The sequence below is a fragment of the Phocoena phocoena genome, chromosome X (assembly GCF_963924675.1).
Source record: "Phocoena phocoena chromosome X, mPhoPho1.1, whole genome shotgun sequence".
Classification (NCBI taxonomy): Eukaryota; Metazoa; Chordata; class Mammalia; order Artiodactyla; family Phocoenidae; genus Phocoena; species Phocoena phocoena.
In genome coordinates, this window is record NC_089240.1 from 27,078,256 (window position 1) to 27,101,734 (window position 23,479).

Consider the following 23,479-nt stretch of genomic DNA (forward strand, 5'->3'; position numbering starts at 1 on the left):
GGCAAAACAATCCAAACAGTATATCCAATGCTACCTTAAGGGGCCTTATTATGTGTGCATTTATCTACTGTGCCCAGTGAACTATTAAAGGAATGCTAAAAGTGCTCTAAATATCTAAATATTCCAAATGTTCTGCCCAGAAGGCCTTCTATGGTTTTATCCTAGTCTGTGGTCAGACTACATACAGGTCTAACCCAGTTATTTGTACACCTAGTTCTATCGGTAATGAGAGTACCATGGACGGATCGAGAAACCCCATACAAGAAAAATAGTTCTTACCATTTGAAAAACAACATAAGAACACTGTGAATAATGTAACACTCCAAATATCTCATTCCTTCAGTGCTGGTGGTACTACAAACAACTTTTGACAAAAAGCCATCTGGTAATATGTATCAAAAAAGCCACAGAACTGTTTATATCTGGTAATCCCATTTCTGAGAATTTATCCTAAGGGAAAAACTTGTGTCAAAGAAAAGAGCTAACTACATAAAGGTGTTCACCGCAGCATTATCTATCTTACCAAAAAAGAGAAACAAACTAAATGGCTATCAACGGAGTGCTGAGGCACCTGGGAGGAAGAGGGTACTTCTGGGGACACCGATTATGGTGTGGAAAAGGCACTGGGGCAGCAGGATACGAAGGAGAATGGACAGGAGTGTGTGGAGCTAGTGACAGACATTAGCAGAGAGTACAAACCTCCGACCTGCTTGTAGGCCTATGGGAAGTCACCATCCAGGCCTTGGAACAGTAGAGGAATGCCAAGGTTACAAAAGGAAAACTTTAGGGACTTCCCTGGTGGCGCAGTGGTTAAGAATACGCCTGCCAAAGCAGGGGACACGAGCTCGAGCCCTGGTCTGGGAGGATCCCACATGCCGCAGAGCAACTAAGCCCATGCACCACAACTACTAACCCTGCGCTCTAGAGCCCGTGAGCCACAACTACTGAAGCCCGCGCGTAGCAACAAAGACCCAATGCTGCCAAAAATAAATAAATAAATTTATTTTTTTAAAAAAAGATAGCTGTGTCAACTATTTACCAACAGCTACTGAAAAGAAGGCTACGATGACAGAATTAGGTTAGAAAAAAAAAAAACTAAGAGACTAAGATACTCACAGACAAAGGTCGTTTTCTTTTTTTACAAAGGATTTCTCTGGCTGGAGATTTATTTCCTCCCTCGCTAAACCATGCAGACTCCCTTCCCTCCCAACATCTTAGGAACTGTGGGGTTCTGGCTGCAGACGCAGATTTCTTTCCCTTCCTTTTGCACTGTCCTCTCTCCCCAAACCCACAGTTCCAGAAGCCACTGCCTACAGAGGTTTCAAATATCAAAAATCCCTTACCTACCTGCCTACGGAAGAGCTAACATGAGAAACTACAGCTCTGTGGGGTTTCATATTAATTTCTAAAATACAAAAGAATAAGTATGTTACTTAAGAAGGTGAATAACTTACAAATTGGAAGCAGCTCCTGACACTCGGCTCAATGTTACTGCCCCCAAAGGATGCGACTTCACCCAACTGTCTTGGGATTTGGATAGAATCATGCAGAAGGAGGCCCAGTCTGCGCTGGTCACAAAATCCCGTTGAACTGGCCACTTGCTTGAAAAGGTCTACAGAAGGAAAAAGAGCATTGCAACCATCAGAAAGCAGAACCAAGTAGATGTTAGCAGAATCTAAGGACCAACTCGATTCCAGCACCAATTCTCAAGAGTAGCCAATATTCCCACAGTGTACTTCTACCGTACACTAAACTACACATCTATTATTCTTATGGATCAAGTTAATCATCACTGTGTATATATGAAGTGTGACAGCTTTTAAATAAACTACAGCCCTGCAAGTAACGAGAGCTTACGTACAGTTCTGACATGTGAGTTTTTCCTAAAGCCAGAACATAATACTTTAGAAAATATTTTATATATGTGACGTGACCGCCATCATAGAATAAATGTTTCAGCCTTAAGAAACACAGAACGGGCCCAAAGCACCATCCCCCTTTGGACATCAGCTTCCAAAATATGTCCAAATGGGGCCTTCTTTATGAAGTCATACGATCACTGAGTTTCTCGTACGTGTTCCCACAGGATGCTGTACATATTCGTAATTAGCTCATATCACTTTACACTGTCACTGATTTAGTATGTGTCTTCTTGGCTGAAGGATGATATCCCCTCAAGGTTGGGACCATATCTTGGTCAACTGTGTGCCGGAAATGTGTGGAGTAGGAGGGCACCAGGTGGAGGACAGCAGGTGCCCAATACACGTGCATTCACAGAATGAATGACTATGCCGAACACGCGCAACATGTTTTGTTCTCAGAAATAAAATTATTTTAATCCTACCTTGTATTCAAATAAAAGTTGCCCAAAAAGTAAATCCACGGAATATTTTCCTACTCATAAGCACACTTTAAACTCTAAGACATTAAATGTTTTAACGAGATATTTAAGATGGCAGTAACAACACGGAGCTCTCACAGCATTTTCTCGTCTCTCCAGTACACACACGTAAGTTCAGAATTATGAATTATCTTCAAATAGCCCCGCTTGAAGTTAACATTTTTGTTTCGCCAACCTCAAACCTGTTCCCTCTCAGTAGTTCTTTGAAACACAAACTGGAAGCTTCCTTGATGAATCAAGTGAGTATTACGATGTGCTGGTACTATACCTATCACAAGTAACTACGATATTTAAAGGACGAAAGCCCACAGAAATATTCTGCTTTACCCAAAACACATTTTCAAAGGGCTAACAAAAGCCGTTCTGTTCTTTTTTCTTGGGTTCTTAGGATGAGAAAACTCAAGTGGAAACTACATAAAAGTGAGAGCTAAAAGAGCTTGTGTATTTTGTGGAAATTTACTCCTAGGGGGGAAATGAGCAGCAGGACACAGCGTGGCTTTGGAGGAATTCAATCTCTTTTATCTCCTGCCCGTCCTTAAGCTCAGCACATCTCCACATCCCTGTGTGGCTAGGCCTTAGGGGAAAAGAGAAAAGACAAGATACACTAGGTTTGTTTAATATTCCTACCGAAAAGATTTCTCACGAGCATTTAAAGGAGAAAAACAAGTACATTCCTTCACAATGGGAATGAATGGTTACTTAGTCACCTCCACCGTCCCTCCTCTAGCATTTGCTTTTAATCTGGATTTACAGATTTTGAGCAGAAGAGCCCAATAGCTAATCAAAAGGAAATTCTTTAAGGTGTTATTTACCCCGTAAGAAATGGCAAGCTGTCTCTCAAATAATAAAATGTTAATCACATCACAGAATTGGGTATGTCAGTACAACTCGCAGTAAGACGCTTATAAAATAAACAAGGTTTCATCCAAAGACGAGGCAAGTGCACAGATTAAAACCCTCACATTTATTTTTCTGACTTAGACAAAGGGGTTAGGAAATCGGACTTTATCCCCGAGGAACATGTGTTTTACTGAGACACAGTCAATGTAATGTAAAATAATGCTCGGACTGGAGAAGTTAATCCTCATTCTCTATTTAAATGACTACAATTTAACATCTGACATGGAGCGGCACAAATCACATTTTATGACAGTCTGAAAGGAGTTCTACATCTTACACGAGGAACCTGCTGTCAAATAAGAACACCGTGTTACTCCCCATCTAAAACTGGGGTAATTAGCCAACATTAATAAAAGAATACTGAGCTCATATACGTGACTTACATCTGTACTTGTCTTCCAAATGTGCTTTACACAGAGAAATGATGCCAGTTTTAAAAGACAGGACCCGGATCCTCCCTGTTCGTCCCCTGTTATGAACAATCAAAGCAGAAAACCATTACTGACACTTTACTGAACGATAAACACTTCTTAGTTAAGAGAAAAAAACTTTCGATATGGAAACTCTACTGACCATTGTTTTATTAAGATCATTAAGAACGTTTCTGAGTTCATTCTCTATTTGGCCGATGACCCAGAACGCGATGGAAATTTGACCAACGCGACCAGTGAACATTTACCAAGTTTTCAATTCTTAAAAGCCCTTCCTTGAATGGTAAGAGTTTCTCTACATAAAAATAAGAAGAATATGCTTTTATTCATCTATGGAGAGCCACCTGGGTTTATGTCCATAAGGGGAAGAATTACTACTATGTACTAAGAAAATCCCCTACTTCAGTTATTGAAGCCAAAAAATACCAGCAGCTAACTGCTCTGCTCTCTTAACACTCATTTAGACATTCATCAGATTGCCCCTTATTGAGAAGAAAATGAATCACTTCAGGTCACAAAACACACAGTATGAAATATGAACGTTTCTCCCTACAAGAAAAATATGATACAGTCTATTAGGGAGCGTTTGAATAGATGATCTTAAAGAGCGATTTAAAAATAACCTATTGCTATAGCAGTGTTTTAACATAGGTATGCTTTCACTTTACATAGGAACCATTCCACATGACAGATTTATTAACAAGTTCATTTTGCCCGTGGGAAGAACTTCAAAGAATGAAAAGTTTTTCATTTTGTAGAAAATGTCTTTTGATGATTTTCAGCTTTTATTTTGTTCTGAAAAACAACTGAACCATATAAGTCGGTTAAATAAAAGTCTGTAGGGCTTCCCTGGTGGCGCAGTGGTTGAGAGTCCGCCTGCCGATGCAGGGGACACGGGTTCGTGCCCCGGTCTGGGAAGATCCCACATGCCGCGGAGCGGCTGGGCCCGTGGGCCATGGCCGCTGAGCCTGCGCGTCCGGAGCCTGTCCTCCGCAACGGGAGAGGCCACAACAGTGAGAGGCCCGCGTAACGCATAAAAAAAAAAAAAAAAAAAAAAAAAAAAAAAAAAAAATAAAAGTCTGTAGAATAACGGCAAAGGATAGGTCCCAAGAGTGGTTATTTTTGGTCACCAATATGCTCAGCTTTCAACTGGTACAATTCACTAAATCCATTAGTCAAACAGAAATCCTGGGTCCTACTACGTTAACAAAAGTACTATCATTGGAAGATTTTATCTTTTTCCCTCTTTAAAACGGCAAATCAAAGTTTAAGAAACTTTATATAGTGACTCAGGTCTTCGAGCAGTTAAAGTTGTCCCCAGATAATTTTCAGGCATAGAGAAGGGAAGTTATATACTCAGAATCCATTCGTACATCATCTGCCAAGAGAATGGTGCCAAAATATATTTGAGGGAAGACCTGAATAGAAACCCTTATCAAAGCAAATCTAAGGATAATCCGTAATTAAAATCCAACTTGATCAAGGGCTTGGTAGATAATGATGAGAATTCAACAGCCAGGTGATCTTGGAACTTAAAAAGCAATACCTTATCAAAATAACAAAGAAAAAAAGGTACACATTTATATCCAGGAGGTGGTAGGAATCTACACCAAAGGCAAAGGCAAATAGTTGCTATGCAACTCCTTTCAGAAGACCTTCCCAGATTTCCAAATGCCGAATACGTTCTTGTTGACGTGTGAAATCAGGCGTATAGTAATTTTGATGTCTAAGAAGAATTCAGTTGAAATTAAGACCAATTCCTTCTGCTACCTTCCTCAATTGTCTTCATTAAGCTCAAGACAAAAGTGGGGAGTTCTCCTACGTGCAATCCAAAAGAAACGAGTGTTTTCTAAGAGAGAGGGATGAATGGAGGTGTCAAAATGAAACTTCGTAAATCCTTATTAAAAAAAAAAAAAAAAAAAAGACTTCCCCAGTTTGAGGATCTGGATTTGCTGCGTTAGGGCTTTTTTCTTTTTTTGGCTTATCAATTTACACTCTTCTGCAAAAAATCTCTCGAGTATCAGCTAACACTATTCAGAGCTGGTGACAGGTGTGTCAGCATCTCCAGGAGCACACCCCTTTCTGCCGGTGAGAGGGAGCCACCCCTGAAGAGGACGGAGGAATTCAAAATTCACAGGCAAGAAAGGGAAAGAACTAATGGCTACACACTGACTCATTCTACTATTTGAAAAATGAGTATCTCAGGGTTTGGTTTGTCTTCTAATCTGAGAGCATTCTACATTCTAGTTCTTACCTCCTAGCTTATCAAAGTATTTTTCAGTTCCATTAAATGCAAAAATGATGGCTTCCCCGGTGGCGCAGTGGTTGACAGTCCGCCTGCCGATGCGGGGGACGCGGGTTCGTGCCCCGGTCCGGGAAGATCCCACATGCCGCGGAGCGGCTGGGCCCGTGAGCCATGGCCGCTGGGCACGCGCGTCCGAAGCCTGTGCTCCGCAACGGGAGAGGCCACAACAGTGAGAGGCCCGCGTACCGCCAAAAAAAAAAAAAAAAAAAAAAAAAGCAAAAATGATTAATCACGGGGATAGTATTAGGTCACATGGCTTCATGAAACTTTCATCCTGAGGACCACATTTCTAGACTGGGGCCCTGCTGTGATGCTAATTACACCGTCACCGTTCTGTAGACTACGTGTCCAGTGGTATAGTCTGGAGAAAGCCTGCTATACGTACGTGTCATATACATTCAGCAGCCAATTGAGACACATATCCACGCAGAGAGGGACGTTGACCAGATTGTTGTGCTCTTGCTGCAGGCGATCGTAAACAGTGGTCAAACAATTAATGATCTGCAGGATGTCCATGGGCTGGTCATTTTGCTTGAGGTTGTGCTGGTCCAGGGCATCGCATGCAGCTGACAGGCTCAAGAGATCCACTGCAAGAGCCACATAAAATCATAGGTGATTCAAAGGGGAAAAGTCTTCTTTCACTGTTTTTCTTTTTCACAATCCTGGTAGGATTGGCTTGTACCCTTTAGTAAACAGCAAACCCGAACCCTACCCTCTTTTATTAAAGTGTTTTCTTTTCACCCCTCAGCTCTAAGTTTGGTAAGTGTGATGAGTACTCAAGCTCTGAGACTGTCCTTAAGTCCCACTGGCACTGGGTGAAGATGTGGATGAAGAGACAGTTCCCATTCCTAAACTGTTAGGAAATATTTGAGCGTTAAGGGGACCTAGAGTGTTCTACAGGAACAGAGTCATTCCCACCTGAATTAGAAAGAAAAAAACCTGTTTTACTAGAGATTTTCAAAGAGTTTCTGAGAACACCTTCTCGTATTAGTACTAGAGAAGGTCAGTTTGATTAATCTGCATGGTTAGGGTTGTGTAAACTCTTATTTCCAGCTATGCATTTATAATCATTAAGCGTTTTCCTCCTTGAAATATCAGTCACCTCCTAATCTCTCTGCTACATTAACACTAGGTGAAAATATAATCAACTTCACTAAAATTTTCTATAGGCAAACTAAAATAAATGCATCATCTATCCAGTTTTCAGATACAAGGCTCACTTATTTCTCCTTTCACCTTCAAATTACAGTCTACAACGTACTTTTCAAGTCCGCTAAGAACTTTATAAGTTTTTTGGGGGGGTGGAGGTTCCCGTGATCTGAGGTGGTATTTAATCATATACTGAAAGACAAACATTTATCAAAAGTGAAGCCTCAACACTGCCCAACATCAGCAGATCGTAAGGTTTACTCCCAAGTGTCACAGAAAGATGCTTTTCTGTAAAGCCAATTTATTAGCCAAATTGGAAACGGAACAACATTGCTTTTATAACACCTTATACATCCAAGCTCTGATCTGAATTCTCAGTCCTTTGAGAGTAAGAATCAATGGTAATTAAGTAAATCTCTCACATGTGGGGGGGGGGAGGCAACACAATTATAAATGTAACAGCAGATAAACACCACCATCCCAATCAGTAAACAGCTTGCCCCATACTAAACAGATGCAAATTTAAGGCTTTAAAGCATTTCACTTGTTACTATTTGTGGCTACTTCTAATTAAATGTTAAGGACGAACCCCCAAAATGGTGGTTAATACCTATGTAGGTTAATAACTCTGTAGTGCATGTTTTCCTCTTTTCAAAAAGGAAAATAGTAACCTTTTGAAGTTTCCCTGGAAGCATGAAGGAGACCTGGGGGTGGAAGCAAGAGGTTTTTTTTTTTCCTTTGTCTTTCATCCCAGTGAGTAAACCTCTCTGTTTCCATGGACCAGTTTCCTTAAAATACCCTGGCCGAGCACTCATCCTATCAAAGCCAAGCCCCCACTCCTTTTGCTTAAAAATACTCGAAAGATAAAGGAATGACCTCTTTACATTGAAGCCAAGACTCTGTTTCAAGTGGCAGAAAGGAATGTAACTTGATTTGAAAGGGAGGTAGGAAGGAAAAAGAATAAAGAATTTAAAAACGTAACAACACAAGCGGGCAGGGGGACAGGAGGAGGGGAAGGCCGAGTGGGGACTGTATGGGAGACCAGAGAGACACGCAGAGACAGAAGACTCCAACTTTCATCCTCTCTGCTGTGTGCCTGACTTTCTCTGAGGACACGTTTTCAGGTGTAGGTAATGAGAACGTTTAGGGATGCAGCACTCCATCTACATTAGCAGAAGAGAGGAGCAGATTTCCTCTAAACACCAATATTCCCAACGTGTTTCTTTATATACTGAAGGAAGTGATGGGTGGTTTGAAGTTTTTCTAGTATTTTCTTTCTGTTACTTGGCTGTCATCATTATAAATTTTTTGCTTTATATCCAAGGATAGAAGAACTAACAAGTGAGAATTCTTAGACTCACTTTTGTATGAAGAGTCTAATTTCCCCGTGTGATGGAAACAAATAACCAACAGCAAAATGGCATGAATTTTTTTATTGGGCCTACTCTTCTCTCCGTACAGGTGAGTGGGTAACACACAGAATATGACATTGGGAGCATAAATAGCTCCAGAGGGGCGCAAAGCAATTGCTCTGAAATAACAGGAGCGGGAGGTGACACAGTTGGGAGAGAAATACTGTGCAGTGCGCTCTGCTAAAACCAAATGTGGTTAAACACAAGAATGATCCATCACAGAAGACTGGAGAGCTCATTTTCCCAAAACAAACATATCAAACAGAATTTCGCTATCGTGCCACAATTTGTAAAAGACTCCTATTTAGGTGTATATAGCCGATACTGTGGACTTGAAAAGAGGTGAGAAAATCAATAGGGACGATGTAATTGCCCCACAAACATACACTTAACTGTTCAAAACGAGCATCTTAAAGAATACATTGCGATTCTTTGAAGAAACATTAAGCATAATGATTAGCTGCTTCTAGAAGCCTCAACAAGCGACCAGCAGACACAATTTTGTAAAACTACCCTTTTACCTCAAGCTAGGAATTTCCATTTAGGAGAAAATCTCTCTCTCCTTTAGTGTATTCACTAGGGAATACATTTTAAAGCTATATAAAAACCCAAGTATGTTCTAATAGACCCTCTCTTTCAAAAACTATTTTGACAGTAGAAGATGCTATAGGTTTTGACACCACTGAAGAATAGCGAGCATGTGGGTGGTGCCCCTCATGCATCAGGGGTGTGGGGTGAAAGAGGGGGGACAAGACGAAAAAACGACTGGCTCTCCAGGATCCTCTCTGCTAAGCACGAAAAGCAGGAAAGGAAGGAGATGGGATGGGATGGGGTGGATGATCCCTGAGGTGCTGGGTGTGCCCACTCATCCTCTCAACATCCCAGGTTCAAATGCTAACTCTGTTCTTTTCCTCATACGCCACAAGTGAGGAGCTCAGATGGATTTTTTTTTTTTTTTTTTTTTTGGTCTTTTACAGAATCCTAGGCTTTGAGAACTCAAAAGCACCTTTAGAATCGTTCTGCAGTCGGGAAAACTGAGACTGGACAGGAGGAGACCTGCTCTGGGTATTACGGCAGGACACACGGAGGTACGTACTGAAAAGCAGAAAGGCGGGCGGCAGAAGGTGTCCTTACAGGCTGTACAGAAAAAGAAAAGAAAACCACCCCACATTCTCTACTAGCAATAATACTGGGAGAAAAAAGAAGCGCCAAAATGTTGGCTAGAATAAACCCAATGGTGCCCACACAACCCCGGGCTCATCCCATGGGTCAACCTGGATACCCCAGGTTAACAATATAAACACTCCTGTAACCTATTAGTACAGACACAGACAGGGGCGGGCGGCTAAGGGTGGATAACTCCTATGTGCCTGCTGACTTTCTGGCCCGGGCAGCAGGAGGCGTGTGCGGAAAGAGGAGGCTGTTGTGGACATCACATCATTCTACAGGCAGCTTACACACTTCAGGCTGAAGGACCTTCCAAGCAAATCTTTGCCCAGCAAGAAAGTCAAGGCACTTTGCTGTAGTTATCTTTGCTGTGAGGGTTAACTCCAGACGTGCTGAAGTTGGCAAGAGATGTTTTGCCAAAACAGCCACACAATGCAGACCCTTTGATCAAAGCAAGGAAAAGAAGTGACTCAGCGTGTTTATGGGTAGCCATGAGTTAGAGGTTATCACAGTTGTTCGCTGCTAGCAATAACATTAGCCATTTTTACCCGGTCTCAGGGAGGCCACTGGGTTTGGGAGTGGCTACGTAAGAAGAAGACGTCCAGATTACCAGCAGCTAAAAGCGATCCTGGCTGAGACTCCAATTAGTGCTCCCTGGTTTCTAAAAGTGGTGTGTGCTCGCATTGGTGGTTCTTGATCCAAGAGATAAAGTGCATCCCGGTAGGGCCCTGGTACAGAGAGGGCACTTGGAGCTTGTACTTGGCCTCTCCAGACCCTATGCTGGAAGGCATCCTCCGGTTGTGGTGCATATCCTTGTTTTAATGCTGTTGCTGTACTGTAGGCTTTTCCTTTCTACAGTCGTGAACTGTAGATTTGTAAGGACTGTCACGTGGGTTCTGTGAGTCCTCGTCAGCTCTTGAGCTTAACTATCATCCCCCGAGCGATTAGTGCCAGAATGGAGACTGTTTGGAAGACCCCAACTCATTCTTAGCTGAAAATACGGCTAAGGCATTACTTTAAAAGGAAGAAGAGATGATTCTAATAAAAGGGATGAAAATCAACCATTGATGCTAGTTGCCAAGCTACCCTTGGTTTGAAGTAGCGCAGGCTTTGAAATTCGTTATCAATAATACAACTTTCTACTGGAAACTGGAGATGGTAGAACCTGAACTCCAGGAGCTAACGGAATGGATTAGAAGGGGATAGCAAACTGATGGGAAGTCTGCTAAAAATTCAATTCCTTGGCTGCAGGAGCAAAAGCTCAAATAAGTTCAGAACCTTCTTCCATTGAGCTTCACCCTCATCTGGCCTGCAGGTAGAGTTCCAACTAAAGGAACCTGGGAACTAGCGCTTTTTGATAAATGGGCGACACCTGAGAGACCAATTACAATTAAAAAGATAATTCAAGTGGGGGAACTTACAGGTGTTCCCTACTTTACCACAATTTTCTTTTTCAGTGCCATACTAGTAGTCCCTGGACTGGGGCTACAATTAAGAGTCTCAAAGGCTGGTAATATCCCCAAACAATACCTTACCTAGTTGAAAGGTAAGTGCACAAGACCTTACCTAGTTGAAAGGTAAGTGCACAAGACCTTACCTAGTTGAAAGGTAAGTGCAAGAATTCCACAGGGACTGGTGGACTGGATTACCCCTTTCTCACACCTCGCCTAATTGGGGCTGACCATCACACATGTTTTGTTGCCTAGTGGACAGGACAGTCCCATTTTCCTGTATGGAACCAATGTGACCCCTTATCAAAAATTGGGAAGAGAAGGGGAAGGCAAAGGGGAAGCCCAGGCATGTCTTATCTTGCTACCAGCTAAATATGGACTAGTCCAGTGGCTGAACCCAGGGGATATACTCTTTGTTGGGGGAGAGGGTTTGGATGAAAATTTAGCAATAAGGAAGAAAGATAAGATTGTTGCCGAAGGGAAGAAAGCCACCAAATGCGTGTTAAAAAGGGAAAGTCTAACATAATGCTGGTGCCTAGAAAGAGGCTTAAAATAAGAGAATAACATGCTCCCTTGGCTATGACTCAGATGCCCTTTTACAAAGCCAAGAACCGAGCGGGACAGCTGGCCAATCTATCGAACACACTGGGTGAAGAGGTGGGAGTTCTGACTGTGACCAAGACTCCATGGAGCGGTATTAAAGTGGTTATGGCTTTTGGCGCTTGTTTCACAGGATACATCTGTCATTAAGCACCTGCTTTGGAAAGTACCCTGTGGGAATATTTACCCAGTCATATCTGGAGAACACTGATTTATAATAATCTGAATGAACACGGCGTGGTCATTAATTGTGATGATGAAGGATTACAAAAGGTACTGGGTATGTGGTAGAAAGTTTATATGGTACATGCCTCATCTGTCACAACATTCTGTGTTAAAAAAAAAAAAAAGCTAGTGTTAGTGTGTGAGGAAAGCTTCAAATCGGGATGCTTGTAGCATTGAGGAAAAGCTAAGTTGAATTTGGTGGGCCTACTTCCCTGAGATTGAAAAGCCAGAAGTCTGCTGTGGACGGCTATAGATATTTCTGTGGCACACCCAAACCAAAGTTCATTTAGGAGTGACTACTATTCCTATGATGTTTGCCTGGGAGACTCAACATTTCCGTATCTCAATTGTATTTCCTAGTTATAGTAAAGACGTTAGTAAACAGTGGCAACAACATGTCTGGTGGACCAAAGAGCATGGGACTGCTTGAAATAAAAGAATCTTAGGAGAATTAGGAGCTGGGCGAGGACTACCCGGTAAGGTAGAATTTGCTTTGAGTGAGAAGAGAAACCGATGGAAAAGACCGCCTAGTGCAAAAAGAACACATCAAGGGAATCCAATTCCAGGAGAAAAGAGGATATCAACTAGAAGTGGAACCAACGATAACCTGAGAATGGAACCTACAAGGTCCTCCTTAACAGCCTCAGCACCACGACTGAGAACCCACCCTCCTTTCCCTTAGCGAGCAACTCGTGGGTACTGGACACATTTCGAACAGGGCTACAGTGCTCCCCCTGGGAGAGAGATGCCTCCTGTTACCGGACCCCTCTCTTGGGGCACCGATACCCATCAAACCATGTAAGTGGAGAAAACGAGTTTGCCTCCATCCTCAAGATGTTTTGAATTCTGAAATAACAGAGACCTGGCCTCCAACCTACGTGAAAAATAATATAATGGTATACGGGAAAAAGAGATTTTTGCGGGGAAGGGACAAATAATGACACTGGCCTCTCGGGTCCCCTTGCTGTTGAGGTCGCTGGTGGCTGTGGAGGCATACTGTAACGCTGTTGCCTTCTTGTAATCTTTGCCTGCAAGAGACTGTAGATTTGTAAGCAATGTTGCCGTGGCTCCCGTGAGCCTTCTTTAGTGACCAAACGCTATCTGATGCCACCTTTCAGTGCAAGCACAAAAGGTGAGGTGCGTGTACCAAGAAGGGAGCCCCTTCTTTTTAACCTGGTATGGCATGGTAAGGGTGAGTCTGGCCACGGTGCCTCTATTCAGACAACTCCAGGCTGCACAAAATTTCTCTACTGTGTGACTTAGTCGCTGAACAGAAGCAAATTGTTCTATACTTCTTGTTTGCAGAATATCTGTCACATTTATCAACTGCAGTATATTTAGCCCTACGGTTTGGGCTCTCTCCAACCCACCACACACTAATAAACTAAATACATGGGCTTTGTTAAGTGCATTTTTATTTCTGCCCTTAGAAGTTGGCTATATTTTTAATTTTAGAAGCTGCAAACAAACCTATAGGATGTTCAGGAGAACTACAGCCGGAGAAGGAAAAAGCTTAGATTATCTTCTTCATAACTTTCAGTGGGGTATCAGCCATACGAACCGGCTTATAAATCCTTCTTACCCAGACTTCCTCTTTGTCTCTGCTTTTCTGTCGCGTTTAGTTTTCATTCACAATGCCTTGAAAGGCAGTATGGAGTCATGCAACATTAAACGGATTACAAACTGGGGACATTATAGGCCAATGGTGATGCTCTAGACTTAAAGAGCAAATCCTCTATAGTGGATATAGAGGATATAGTGTGGTATTCATGTTTCTGCAGTACTGAAGCTTTGATAGTGAAGTGAAAAAAGTGAAAAAGACCAAGTGCTTAGCGGCCGTAGCATGGCATATTTTCTAAGGCATCTGTAATTCAAACCCTTTACTGGCATCAGGAAATCTCTGAGATAACGTCATTAATTTTCATTAAAGTAAGAGTTAGTGGACACGACCTTCAGTTGGAAAAGGTAGCCAGGACAAGTTTTGTTTGTCTGTACCACAGACAATAGCTCTTTATCATGGCTTTACAGGCACAGAAATGACAAAAAGGCCGGAGCAAATCTAAAATTAAGAGGAAATTCTGAAATCACTTACTGAACGGTTAGTTAAGTAATGTGACCACGCATGTTTTCAATAATAAAAGGATAGGCGAACTCTTCATTCTATACTCATACTACACGTGGAAACCTCCTACCATTCTTGAGAATCTAGTACTTAATTTAGGTAAATACACCCTAATTTTGCTGTACCTAAACCTTTTTCGAATATGAGCAAAGTCATGCTTAGAGAGGAAATGCTGAGATTTCAGATCTGTTTAAAAGTGAAAATTCTACAGTCTACATTCAGAGCTTAGCTTTATTACAAGGTTATAAGCGCCCAGGGCCAAAATGTTTTATAATATCAAATCCCCCTGTTTTTCCAACGTTTATTGGAAATGTTAACATACACTGAAATAATAGACAATGAGACACATACGTGAAGAGAAAGAGTTGTTAACAGGAGGAGAACTGAATAATGCCTAAATCCAAGGTCAAAAGGAACATTATGGAAAGGGGTCTTCCGATGTAGTCAGTTTGGAGGCTTTTTTATAGTATAACCTGGAACAGCCGATTATCTCTTCTGAACTTTTCGTATCTCACTTTTACATCTCTCTATGTACTACAGCACATTTCATAACTGCCCCTTTCTCAATGGAAGGCACTGCCTCTGCGACGGGGTGGGGACAGAAGAAGAAGAAGAGGCAGAAGACTTTCTCCATCCAGCCTTCTGACTCCACTCCATCTCAAACTGCCTCTTTCCAGCTCTGGTACATTAACAGGTGCCTAAGGAAACCCTAGGCCTGGGGAGTCCTTTAAAAACCACTTGGCAGCTATACAGCTGAAAAACGACAGCTTCAGACTATAAGCTACACGGAGATGGAAGCCTGAATTTACTTTCATTCATGCATCCATGCCTTGAAAACAGACGAAGCCCTTCTCTGCGCCAGGCTTTGTGCTCAGCATTGGAGACACCAAGATAAGGAGGAAAAGCCTACTCTCTCCTTCCAAATAATTTCACTTCTAGGCCATTTCTTCTCCATCTCCACGTAGAAAACCACACACGAGCCAACACCAGTTGACTATCCTACTGCTAGCCTCTGCAGACCCCCTGCATCAGACGCCTTCATTGCTGAAGATTTGGTAGCCAGGGGTCACAGCCCTCTGCTCTTCCCCAGTTCTGGCCCAATTCGGGGTGATTTCAACCTTGGCAGCGAGGACTCGTGCATCACTCTAGCCTATTTCATCTCCATGGAAATTCACATCTAGTCCGCCTCTGCCGCCCACGCGAATGGTCATATCCTAGACCTAGCCAGCCGAACTGTTCCGCTTCTGAAATAACGTTCAGCTTTGCTGCCGTCTGACCACAACTTCTTGCCTTTCCAGTCACTTCCGCACAATCTCTTCCTCTACCTCCCTGAACACTTGGCCTCTCGATCCCTCTACCTCCTAATTACCAGCTTCCACCCAAATTCACAGCCTCTCCTACCCCACGCAGACTCCACGGACAGCACTCCAACCACTTAACCACTCTTCGGCCCAAATCCCTACTTCGCTTGCCCGGCTGGCCTCTGCCCACCTGGGACAGAACCATCCGGTTCCTGACTACTGGCTGTGCCTGGAGAAACACCCCTGCGGACTGGTGCTGTCGTAAACCGCTCAGCAGACTCTGGGCTCCACGATGCTGCTTCTCAAAATAGCCCTCCCTTTCTCCACAGAGGTTAAGGCCAACCTCGACTCTATCCCCTTCTGCCGTTAGCTGCAGCACAGGACCTCTCCTCCACCTTCACACAAAAAACAGAGCCCTCCCCGCGGGCATCCCTCGCCCACTTCCCACTAGGTCTCCTTAGTCACCTAGCCCGGCCCAGATCCTTTCCTCAGCCCCACTCCTTACAGTGGAGGAGAGGCGTCCCCTTTCTCCTCTTGGCCTCCGGATTACCTTCCCCTCTCCCCTGAGAACTCACATGTTCTAGTATCTCCTGAGCCAGCAACTACAATTTTGTCCCCGCTTCTCATAGTCATTCAAACAGACTCAAGCGTCTCTCAGCCTATGCACATGCGCTCCATTAACTTCTCAGCCCCTTCCAGCTAACTACCGCCCGTCTCCCCTCCCCTTCACAAGTAAATTTCTCCAAGAATCGTCTCAACTGTCTTTACCTCCCCACTTTTGCTTTACTTTGAAGCCCACTTCACCACCTCCACCGTGCCTCTAAAACCTCACCAAAGTTACTAAGGACCTCCTTGTTGCTAAATCCAATGGACACTTTTGCCAACCTCATCCTGACCTCCCAGCAACATCTGACCCCGGTGGCAGGCCCCTTCTTTCTGCCCATGCGGTATGTACCACTATACCTTCTTTGAGTCTTCCTTTGCGGTCCCCTCTGTACCTTGTTCGCCCCCTGTCCTAAATCCTGTTTTCTCGTTACTTTACACTCCCCGAGCATCTGCACGCTTATGATTCCTAAACATTGCCCGTATGTTTCTCCTGAGCGCCACAGCTCTATGTTCAGCTCTGCCAAGGCACGTCCGCCACTCCCCCCAGGTGAGCACCTCAGTTATCTTCCTTGATTCCCCCTCACCTAGCACATCACTAAGCTCATCACTAAGCCCTATCCATTCCACCTCGTATTTTTCAACTCTCCCCACTTATCTCCGGTCCTCCTTTGCCAATTCAGGACACCATATTGCTGGTTTAGACGACTGAAACTGCTCACCAAGTCTCTCCCCCAGCAGGTGTACACCACCGCCAGGGTGCAGGCTCTATTCCACAGCCAGAGTCATCTTTCTAAATGACAATCCCATCGTGCCATCCCTTTGCAAGGCTCCCCACTGACCTCTAAACTCTTTAACTTAAGTTTAAAAGGCCTTTCCCAATCTGCCTCCTGCTTCTCCTCCAGCCAAATATTTTACCACAGTCCCTCCCTGGAGCTCCTGTGCTTTAGCCACGCCGCAGTATTTTCAGTTCTTGACGGCATCTCTGGACCCCACGCCTCAGCACACGCTCTGCCTTCTGATGAGAACATTCTTTCTGGAGGGAGCTCTACTGACCCTTCTGGACTCACGTGTCATAGATACCACCTCTTCAAGCAAACCCCACAACTCATGGTACCAATTCTTCCACTGTCACATGACTAAATATATGACTTTGAAACTGTCCCTTCACTTTTTCTCAGGGTGTCCATGAAGGCTTTTTGTGTGTGTGTGTGGTACGCGGGCCTCTCCCTGCTGTGGCCTCTCCCGTTGTGGAGCACAGGCTCCGGACGCGCAGGCTCAGCGGCCATAGCTCACGGGTCCAGCCGCTCCGCGGCACGTGGGATCCTCCCGGACCGGGGCACGAACCTGTGTCCCCTGCATCGGCAGGTGGACCCTCAACCACTGCGCCACCAGGGAAGCCCCATAAAGCCTTAATAGAGGTGTTTTTTTTTTTTTTTTTTTTTTTTTACAGACTGTAGATGTTCTTGATGATCTTATATACATACACCTATGTCTCTAGACTTACGGACACCCTGTATATCCCTCATGAGACTGTAAGTTCCATCAGGGTAGGGACTGTGCCTATCTGTTTCGTGGTCACATTAACAACATACATGGGCTCTCAAACAATATTATACCTGGTAACAGATATATAAACTATCTGATAAACAGACAGCATTGTATGACACTTTGGGAATTTTTCCCGCTGATGTAAGTTATTTAGCAAAAGCAGAAAAACCATCTTGTCATCTTTCTTCTATGACAGTATTTATCTGAACATTAGCATTCAAGCTAAAAAACAATACACATCTGTGAACTCTGGTTTGGGTAAGGCAATCTGATGCTAATACTGCAAATATTCAATACATTTTATAAGAAGAAGTAAAGGCAGAACAGGTGGAGATAATTCAAGTTCCATAAAGATAATTCTGGATGCCAACGCCATTAGTTAGAAAATAAAAATTACTGGTATCTTATCAATTCAACATCAGTAGCTGAGGAACGGTGACAGGAATGATTCCAAACAATGTAACAAAGCAGTCTAGGTGAACACTCAGCCAAAGATACCTTGAAAAAATGAATTCTGTGTTACACCCGGGCTTGGGAGAGCTATTTCTCCCCACTCCAATAGCAAACACTCCCAACCATTTTTTTTTTAAACCAAAGAATAACTATCAAGTATTTCGAGCACTGGTTAATACTTACGGCAAAGGGCCTTCTGCAGTCTTCGGAGTTTCATGGCAGTCCTATAAGCCGAGAACCTGACATTATTCAGGTCAGCTGAAGAAAAAAGGGGGAAAACAAAGATCATTTGTTATTTTCTCAAAAGGCACAGATAAACTCCCAATGATTTGCCAACAACAACAAGAGGCTAGGGGGAAAATGTCTCTTGTATATGCCCCAGTTTTGGAAAGGTGAATTTTTGTCAATGTGGGGAAAGAAAAAAAATGTCTTTTTGCTCTTTGACAATCAGGAAAGCTAAGTTCTGTGAGGGATGACAGTGGCATGGCCTGCGGGGAGCTCATATAGTCCTTGTGCCCAAGAGGGAAAAGAAGGACAGGTATTTCTTTTTTCTAGACTGTAATCGTGGTTCTATTGTAGTGCATCTTGGCTATACAAGGTGAAAGAGAACAGGGAAGATTTCCCTGAAACAGCTACGAGAACTTAGCAAACTATCAAGTGGCAACGTAACATGTTTTTCTGATTATCAAAGTTAGACATGCTCACTGTGAAAAACTTAGAAATTAAAGGAAAATCTAAAACCAAGTAAACAAATCATCCGTAATCCCATTACGCAAAGATACGCACTGTTAACATTTTGAATATTTCTTACCCGACACAGGCGTGTGTCTCTGTGTGTGAGATGTATTTTAAAATTTAATTGGCACAGTTAACCCTCATTCCAGGTTTAGGTCCACCTGATCCCACAGGTTCCTTCTATTTAACTCTTTTGCATTTATCTAGAAAGTAACTAATTCAGCAAAGACAGGATAAAGGAGAGCTGGCTTAAAAAGAAGTTCACAAACTCACATGTGTGTACACACACACGTACTAGTTGGAAGTTTCTGCTCGAAAGTTTGGATGCAAGCTAAACATACAAAAATGATACTAGATGTCAACAAGAAAAGCTGCGAGTCCATATCAGGATGGATATTTGTTTCTGTACGTATTCTGTACTAATGAAGATACTGCTATTCTAAAAGAGATTAAAATAAGTAAAATAAAACTGGGACTAAAATAAACATTTAGCTTTATATTCTAAGGTGCAATCATTCTAATATTCTGCACGGATTAACAGTTCAACAATTTCTGCTACAGTGGTTTCTACTGTCACCTGTCTATCAAGCCCCAACTCACCTCACCTAGCAGAAATCTATATTTTGATGATGCCCTCACTCAATTTTGCGTAAGCCCTGATATACGCCAAGATATATTTCTTTTCTTGCATTTTTGTGTATTTATGTTTCATAAACCCAGCTCCAAAAAGCTCCTTGAAGACAAGTACCCTGTCCCCTACTTCTGTCGTTATTTCCCAGTGACTTAACATACAACTGCTCTCTGAAAAAACAGGTCTAATACAGCTCAGGGACTGACCGACAAACTGAATGAATATGTGAACAAAAAAATGAAAAACTATACTGGCAAACATGACTAACTGCCATAATCAAACGGCACCCACAGAACCAATTCTAATTGGAGGTTAAGAAAGGGAAATAATTCAATCCATATCCAAGCTGCTTGGGTCAACATTATTAGATTGATGGCCTTTGCAGAGACCAAATGTAACAACCTAAATTGAAATTAGGGGAAAGAAAAACAATGTCTGTAATTTACTTTAAAACATTCAACGTAAAAACCAAAAAGACCGACAATACTAAATGTTGGCAAGGATGTGGAGCAACTGGAACTCTCAGACACTGCTGGTGGGAATATAAAATAGTATGACTACTTTGGAAAACCAGGTTAGCAATTTCTCATGAAATTAAACATACATCTATCTTATGACCCAAAATTCGACTCCTAGACATTCAGCCAAAAGAAATAAAAAGATGTGTACGTGAATGCGCATAGTAGCTTTAATTCAGAATAGCCAAAAACTGGAAAGAAAACTAGAGTAGAATGAATAAACAAACTGTGGTGTAGTCACACAACAGGATACTACTCTGTAATAAAAAGGAACTAACTACTGATAAAGCAACATTGTGAGCTGATCTGAAAAACATTACCCTGGGTAAAAGTCAGGCACAAAGAGTAAAAAAAAAAAAAAAAAATACTGTTTGATTCCGCTTATGTGAAATTCTCGAAGAGGTAAATCTCACCTATACACTGACAGAAGGCAGACAGATGGTAGCCGGGAGCGGGGACGGGGTGGGTAACTAATTGAAAGGAACACAGTCGTATTTTTTAGGTGACTGAAATGTTATATATCTTGATTGACATGAAGGTTATTTGAGTGCACACGTCTGTCAAAAACTCAAACTGTACACTTAAAATGGGTACATTTTATTGTGTTTAAAGTATGCCTCAATAAAGTAGATTTTAAGAGTTAAAAAAACCCTCACAGGGACCGTACAATATGAAGCATGTGTGTTAGCTTGGCTACACTGCAGAGGCGGTCAGTTGTCTTAATCAGGAAAGCACACTCCAGGGGTGGCTGGCTGGCAATTAATCAAAAAGCCTCACTCCAGAGCCACCCCGGTTAAGTGCTTCAGCTATATTTGGCTCTCGTTACACCTAAAATCCTATTAATACACCTAGTATCCAGATTAATGTTGGATGGGCTTGTGTTAGTGATATTAGTGGTTTACAACATACCAGGACTGTTGAAAAGGGTTTAGAACAGAAACATTCCCTGCCCTTACATTAACAGGGCGTGGGAAGAACCTAGCAGGCCCTCCACCTTCAAAGATGGTGCCCTAGGCCGGATTCCAAAATCTCCAGCTGTAGTTCATTGGATTCTTGGTTGCCTGAATTCAATTAGATGGCTGACAAAATCCTGCTGCTACAGCAGGGGTTCGCCAACTTGAGCGCACACCAGAATCACCTGGAGGGCTGGTTAAAAATACACGTTCCCAAGCCCCATGCTCAGATGTTCTGATTCCGCGGGTCTGGAGAGGGCCTGAGAATCTGCATCTCTAACAGGTTTCTAGGTGCTCCTGATGCTGCTGGTCCAGAGACCACACTTTGAGAACCGCTGTGTTAAGGACTGTGGCAGGTGCGGATCGTGAGGCTCTCCCGCCAAGCACTCAAAAAGGCAGGGCCTTGGACACAGCCTTTAAAATTGTGCCTTGGACACAGCCTTTAAAATTGTTCTCTGCTCTGTGGCTAGTAAGTGTTCATATGTGACAGAGCTTGTTCTGAGACTTGCTTTCGTTATAAACCTGGCAGCCGAGATGTGGATAGGAAGGCAGCCCTCACCGATGTCTTAACCACGGGTGGCTACCAACACATACCTACCCCAGAGAACCTGGGCAGATCCTTTTTGCCCAAATTATGATTCGAGGACCAAGAGCACCAGCACCTCTTTGGACCTTGTTAGGAATGCAGAATCTCAGGCCCCACCCAGCTCTAAGAATCAGAATCAACATTTTAACAAGATCCCCAGGTAATTCGTATGCGCCTTCAAGTACAATGGAGTCTTTAATTGTACATTTTAATACAGTTTCTTGTTCCATGTTGTTAAAGTGCAAGTATAAACTCTACAGAGACCTGTGTGGTCTATTGTTTTTGTCTTTGTACAATCCATTTTGTGGGCTTTTAGAGTATTTAATGACTATTGCAGTCAATTAGACCAAAAACTCACCTCTGGGATATATCTGTGGGTCTCTTGTTTATGATGAATGCCAACGGAAGGTATTCAATAAGTTAAAAGTGTCTACTCTGTCCGATTTTCCTGGATCTATTCAGAATTCAGGACAAATGGTCTAAATGAGGTCAGAAGCCCCATCCAAGCCTCACCGTTCATATCAAGAAATGGGAAATTCCAGGAGCTTGAGATCCAAGTGGGAGAGGCAAGGATGATGTGATTCTTTCAGGGCGTGGTTCACGGTAGAATACTATCAGAGACAAGCATCTGGAACATTCCTGCTCTAGCAGTGCTCTCAGCTTCCCTAAAGCAGTACAAACTTTCTTCCCTTTCAAATCCTTCTTAACTATGGCACATTCTACCTGGCGTTAATCCACTCTGACACCCTCTCAAGCATACCCCCCAAACACAATGCAGAGAACAAGACTTCTGCCACCAGTTTTCTATGTACCGCAGTCCAACCAATTATCAAACAGTGATTCAGGAAGACCAAAAGAAAGTAGCAGGGAAAATGTCTAGTTTTCAACATAATGCAACAGAAGCCATACAAATTTATATCCAGTAAGCATCAGTGAATTGCAACGGAGTTCTGGTGCCCTGAAAGTCCTACTCCAGAGGGTTAACCACCTGTGTTGTCTGAATCCGCCCTCTGGCTTACAGCTGGGAGAGAGAAGTCTCCGCAGCCTTGTGAAAACGTGTAGGATACACACTGAAACCTCAAGATGCGGTACAGCTGCGGACAATGTGACACTGTCCCGGGCTGAGGCTGGAGCTGATCTCGTAGCTAAAGTATGCATGCAGAATAAAGCTTCAAGCCCCGATCCCCATCCCCCGTGGGAGGCCAGCCTCCACTTTCCCCGGGAGTTGCCTTTCCAGGACTTTGGCCCAAGTTGTGATGAGCTCACTAGCTCTCACAACCGGAACTCAAGAGGCGTGAGACTATCCAAGAAACGAGTCACACGATGTTTGCACGGCAGCTGGTGGAGAGCGCACTTGGAAGGATAAACATGCTGAACTGTACATTCCTCTTCGTGACTTTAATTATTTTCTCCAGGGCTGGTTCTGGCCTAAAAATGAAGAAATCTAGAAACTTAAGGAACAAGGGGCAATATTACACCATCTACGCTCCCAAGTTGAATCGCCAGCTACTGAAGTGATGGTCCATTTGACTTTTATTTTTAGGCACGAAACAAATAACACCTTTCTTTAGCCTATGAATTTCCCTTGACTTCGGTAAGTATTTCTGTTGCATGACTTTTACTTTCATTCTGTGGAAGGTAGTGGTGGAAGGTGTCAAATTCACCAGAAAAGAGGAATCAAGTTTGAGCCATAAACCTACACATTGTTGGACTTGCTCTTGCAAAATGACTGAAAAACACCTCAGCATTTTAAAGTTATGGGAAATTTTGGAAAATATTATAGAAATAAAACATTAGGGCCCTTCGTTTCAATTTTACAGCTGCTTTCTGCCTTTTAATCATACTTCAAAAATCCTGCTACCTATGACCAAACTGAGGTCTAGAATTTAAAACAAGGAGTATTTCGGTCCAGCTTTCCAATGGCTTGTGGGCACTTTTTAGAAAGGCCCAAAGTTTCAGTATGTTTATCTATATTAGGTAGAAAG

At 42.9% G+C, this 23,479-nt stretch overlaps 1 protein-coding gene across 7 annotated transcripts in view; it reads right to left on the reverse strand.

Moving 5' to 3' along the window:
- The window catches only part of DMD (dystrophin), a 2,035,184-nt gene that overhangs the window by 94,382 nt on the left and 1,917,323 nt on the right, over positions 1 to 23,479 (reverse strand). For all 7 annotated transcript variants that reach the window (XM_065901105.1, XM_065901098.1, XM_065901100.1 and 4 more), the window contains 4 exons: positions 18,255 to 18,329; positions 6,423 to 6,624; positions 3,685 to 3,770; positions 1,455 to 1,612 (listed from right to left, as the gene is read on the reverse strand). In XM_065901105.1, coding sequence (XP_065757177.1) covers positions 1,455 to 1,612; positions 3,685 to 3,770; positions 6,423 to 6,624; positions 18,255 to 18,329 — 521 coding nt within the window. The remainder of the gene's footprint in view (positions 1 to 1,454; positions 1,613 to 3,684; positions 3,771 to 6,422; positions 6,625 to 18,254; positions 18,330 to 23,479) is intronic.